Source organism: Cyprinodon variegatus, unplaced genomic scaffold, assembly GCF_000732505.1.
Source record: "Cyprinodon variegatus isolate N-32 unplaced genomic scaffold, C_variegatus-1.0 Scaffold804, whole genome shotgun sequence".
Lineage (NCBI taxonomy): Eukaryota > Metazoa > Chordata > Actinopteri > Cyprinodontiformes > Cyprinodontidae > Cyprinodon > Cyprinodon variegatus.
The window spans coordinates 133,093-137,694 of NW_015151257.1; the positions used below are offsets into that span (position 1 = coordinate 133,093).

General features: G+C 54.8%; 1 protein-coding gene across 1 annotated transcript in view; it reads right to left on the reverse strand.

Annotated features, from left to right (window-relative positions):
- The window catches only part of LOC107098722 (CLIP-associating protein 1-B-like), a 55,785-nt gene that overhangs the window by 7,611 nt on the left and 43,572 nt on the right, over window positions 1–4,602 (reverse strand). The window contains exons 24-29 of the mRNA XM_015396541.1: window positions 4,262–4,340; window positions 4,040–4,183; window positions 2,441–2,578; window positions 2,264–2,370; window positions 1,051–1,198; window positions 681–921 (exon numbers count right to left, since the gene is read on the reverse strand). Of these exons, the coding sequence (XP_015252027.1) occupies window positions 681–921; window positions 1,051–1,198; window positions 2,264–2,370; window positions 2,441–2,578; window positions 4,040–4,183; window positions 4,262–4,340 (857 nt within the window). The remainder of the gene's footprint in view (window positions 1–680; window positions 922–1,050; window positions 1,199–2,263; window positions 2,371–2,440; window positions 2,579–4,039; window positions 4,184–4,261; window positions 4,341–4,602) is intronic.

Sequence of the window (4,602 nt, forward strand, 5' to 3'; positions counted from 1 at the left end):
AAACCAAAGGTTCTGATGGACCTAAAACTAAAGGTTCTAATGGACCCAAACCAAAGGTTCTGATGGACCTAAAACTAAAGGTTCTGATGGAACCAAACCAAAGGTTCTGATGGACCTAAAACCAAAGGTTCTGATGGACCCAAACCAAAGGTTCTGATGGACCTAAAACTAAAGGTTCTGATGGAACCAAACTAAAGGACCTGAAGGACCTAAAACTAAAGGTTCTGATGGACCTAAAACAAAGGTTCTAATGGACCTTAAACTAAAGGTTCTGATGGAACCAAACCAAAGGTTCTGATGGAACCAAATTAAAGGTTCTAATGGACCCAAACCAAAGGTTCTGATGGAACCAAACTAAAGGTTCTGATGGACCTTAAAAAAAAGGTTCTGATGGAACCAAACCAAAGGTTCTGATGGACCTAAAACCAACAGTATCTTGAATAGAGGTAAAGGTTCTATGTTCTCTTATGACAGATGATCCATCATCCTGGAGGCCAGAACCAGAACCAGCCGGTTCTGGTTCTGGCCTCCAACCCACATCAGACCCTGAAGGTCTTTAGCTCCGCCTCTTCTTCTTCTTCTTCCCTCAGTGTTTGTCACCCTGCCCAGCCCTGCGGTACCGGTTCTGAATGTGAACGGTAGGAGGTTCTGTGTGGCGCCCCCCTCCTGCAGAGACTCACAGTCGCGGAACTGCTCCACGTCGTCGTCGAACACGGCCTCCTTCAGGGCGCTCTTGTCGTAGATGGTGTCGCCGTATCCGTACGGGGAGAACTCGCGGGTCCTGGGCCCAGAGAAGGAGCGCGGCGACGGCGTGTTCAGCAGCGACGTCTTGTTGTCCAGAGCCGTGCGGCCGCCTTCCACCACGTCCAAACCCAGACGGGCCTCAGAACCCGGAGAGGGCGCCACGCCTTCCCGTCCCACCTGCTGGACAGGAGAGCAGGACCTCAGATACACAACAGAACCAGAACCACCGGGCTCTGATCCGATTAAACATGATTCCCACTGAAACTGGCCCCTCCCATTAACAGGTTCCCACGGTCGGACACTCACGGCGTGGTCCCGCTTGCCGTCCCGTGGCAGCGGCTCGTTCAGGTCCTCCTGGCTCCGGTAGCTGAAGCTCTGGATGGCCTCGGTGACGCCGCGCAGCGAGCTGTAGATCTCCTCAGCGTTCATGTTCTCTGTGTCGTACTCCGTCATGCTGCTGGACAAACAGAGCAGAACCGGATCAGGGAACCGCTCCGAAGCTCAGACAGTAATCTGCATGCTGAGCCACGCCGGGTCCATCAGAACCCACGGAGAACAGAACCGGGCCTGAGCGGAGGCTTCCTGGTACCTGGGCGAAAAGGCTCTGCGCATCGTTCTGAGGCACGGGGGAGGGGCGGGGGGGTGCTTGGACGGACCGTCGATCCCCCAACCCCACGACCCACTGGGGGAGGGGGGCGGCGGGGGACGGACAGCAGGACGGACAGAGAGAGGAGACAAAAACAAAGCAGTCTGAGGAGGCGGGTCCAGTTAGGGCACAGGACGGCTGCTGAGTTCTGCTGGGGAAACCGGGCCGACGGTTCTGGAGCCTTTCTGGGCCGGAGCGGACCTCTGGTTCTGTCCGACCCGTTTCTATTCAACGGGTTCAAAAGGCAGCGTAGTTTGGACACAACAGAACCGCAGTTAGAACTGGTTCTGATCACTGAGGTTCTACAGGTTCTGCTCTCTGGTTGGTGGATCTCTGAGGAACATCTGAACATGGAACCACGGAGGGTTCTTCCAGGTTCTGAGAAACAAAGAGGTTCTGAAGATGTTCCTCCGTCTGCAGAACAGAACCCATTCCAGGAACCTGGAGAACATCAGGAAGCAGCTTCAGAACCAGAACCAGAACCCCTGCTGGTAGAAGCTCACTGAGAACCTTCACCCAGCAGAGTTCCTCAGGCCTCAGAGGTTCTGTCTGAAGGTCCGGGTTTGAACCCAGACTCCTGTGACGCCTCCAGAACCAGATGTTCTCCAGGAACATCCACCAGGTTCTGCTGAGGGGGAGGTGGGTCCAGGTTCTCATGAAGAAGTCCAAAAGCAGCAGAACCTGGAGGTCTGTTTGCAGGAGAACGTTTAGAACCGGAGGTTCTGGGATGCATTGCACCCTGAAACCTTCAGAACCAGAGGAGCCATCAGGTCAGAACCGTCAACCCTGCAGCGAGACTCAGCAGCCGGGTCCGCAGCCATGCTCAGTCAGGAGGCCAGCTCATCAGAACCGGTTCTGTCCCGGCCCGCCTACCTGGGGGAGACTCCTCCATGGGAACAGTTGGTGGGAGAGGTGAGGGGGCTGGTTCTGCTGGGGGTGTGGCGCGGTACCGTCCGACCCAACGTGTTACTGGGAGAACTCTGCAGACAGAGAGAGACAGGGTAGTCCAACAGAACCAGAACCGGGTCGGGAGCAGCGCGGCTGACTCACCACGTTGCTGGAGTTCTTCAGGTGGTGGTGCAGCAGCTTGGTGGCGCCGTCCTGGAAGGTTTTGGGCAGCGCCCCCAGCAGCATGGTGAACTCCGGGGTGTTGAGCTCAAACAGGGCGATCAGAACCACCTGGGCCGCCTGAACACAGAGCGTCAGAACGGGTCAGAACGGTCCAGAGCGACCGGAGAGACGCTTCCGTCTCTGCAGCGTCAGAACCGGGCCTGCGGAGAAGTTCTGGTAGAAGCAGAAGAACTGGACCCTTCAAGGTCCGACCCAGGGACCAGAACCACAGCATGCAGGTGGGGTTAGAGAGGAAACCAGACAGCGAGGAGCCGCGGTGATCCATTGATCATCAGTCTGATCTGTGATCCTTTATTAATGTCTGGATTCTTTTCTGCTGACGCACCTTTAATACATTTACCCTCCATCTGTCTGTCTGTCTGTCTATCTATCTATCCATTCATCCTCCTCCTCATCATCATCATCATCATCATCATCATCATCATCATCATCATCATCATCCATCCATCCATCCATCCATCCATCCATCCATCCATCCATCCATCATCCATCCATCCATCCATCATCCATCCATCCATCCATCCATCCGTTTTAAAGATCAAGGAAATGTTGGAGAAAAAGGATCCACCACAGAGACAAGAGGAAATGACATCACAGACATGCAGGCGTGTGATTGGCTGGCAGCCTGTTAGTTGGAGGAACACAGCAGTAAACAAAGAGCCTCCATGTGAGGAGCAGTGAAGCCCACAGCTCTGACCAGCATCCACACCCAGGAAAGGGTGGAGGTTCTGCTTCTCCTGCAGGAGGTTCTGGATTTAACTCCATTGTCTCTGGCCAGCCTCCCACAGCATGACGCTACCTGCACCATGCTTCACTGTGGTAACCTGAGAAAACTTTAAAGTTTATTCCAGCAGATTAAAAGCTGTGAAAAAGTCTGCAGGGTGTGAAAACTTTGGCAGACTGTGAGCTCCATGGATCCTCTGGAGGAGCATCAGCTTCTCTGGAGCTTCAGGAGCTCCCTGCATGTGGTGAGGTGCTGCTATCGCAGTCAGAACAAGGCGCTGAGCTCAGCTTCCCCGCAGCTCGGTGGTTAGAGTCCGGCATGCGGCGTGGCGTGCTGTGATTGGCCGATGGGGCGGGCTCTACCTGCTTACACCTGTCCTCCAGGCCGCCCTCGGTGGACAGCAGCGCCGCAGAGCCGGACCAGCCGGCCAGCTCCTCGCTCACCCAGCTGTGGAGGCTCTAAGGCACATTAAGGCAGAACGGGTTACGGGCCGCAACACAAACCGCAGCAGAACCACACATCTGGAGAACGCGTAACATGGAGCGGAGACAGCAGCGGTTGGGGAGGGGGGCCGCTCTAAATGGGTCGTACCATCAGCGGGGTACCATGGAAGCTTCTGATAACCCCGCCCACAGCAGGAGGCCAGGGGTTCTGACCCGGAGCTGGTTCTGGGTGCAGAACCACCTCTGCTGTTCTACGACGTTCTGAGCGTTAGAACCAGAACAGAACCTCATCTCTGCTGGGAACGACCCTGAGGCCGGAACATGAATCGTCTCAGCTAACGTCATCCTCACCTTCCTCACATCAGAGCTTTTGGGTTCAGTGGTCCAAGTTATGATGCGGGAAACCGCCAGCCGAGTCTCGCTGGAGTTCACAAAGTCTGTGGGGTCCATTTGCCGAGCCAGAGACTCGATGTACTTCAGGATGGCCACCTTCACCTGCGGACCACACGTCAATGAATCCAAGAGCAACAGGAAAGCAGCAGCAGCCGCTCCCGACGGGCGCCACCGTCTCACCTTGAGGTTTGGCGTCTGGGTCTGGTCCACGATGAACCTCATCAAGATGTTGAACTGCTGGTCGAATGGAAACGATTCCCTGGGAAAGGAAAACACAGGAATCAGCTGTTTTCACCGTATTCCAGCTTCCCATAGGATCCCATGCTAACACAGCCCTGAAGCTGGTATCAGATTCACACTAAGCCTCTGATTTAAACAGTCCTGAAGTTGGTATCTGAATCACTCTAAGCCTCTGATTTGAACAGCCCTGAAGCTGGTATCTGAATCACACTAAGCCTCTGATTTGAACAGCCCTGAAGCTGGTATCTGAATCACACTAAGCCTCTGATTTGAACAGTCCT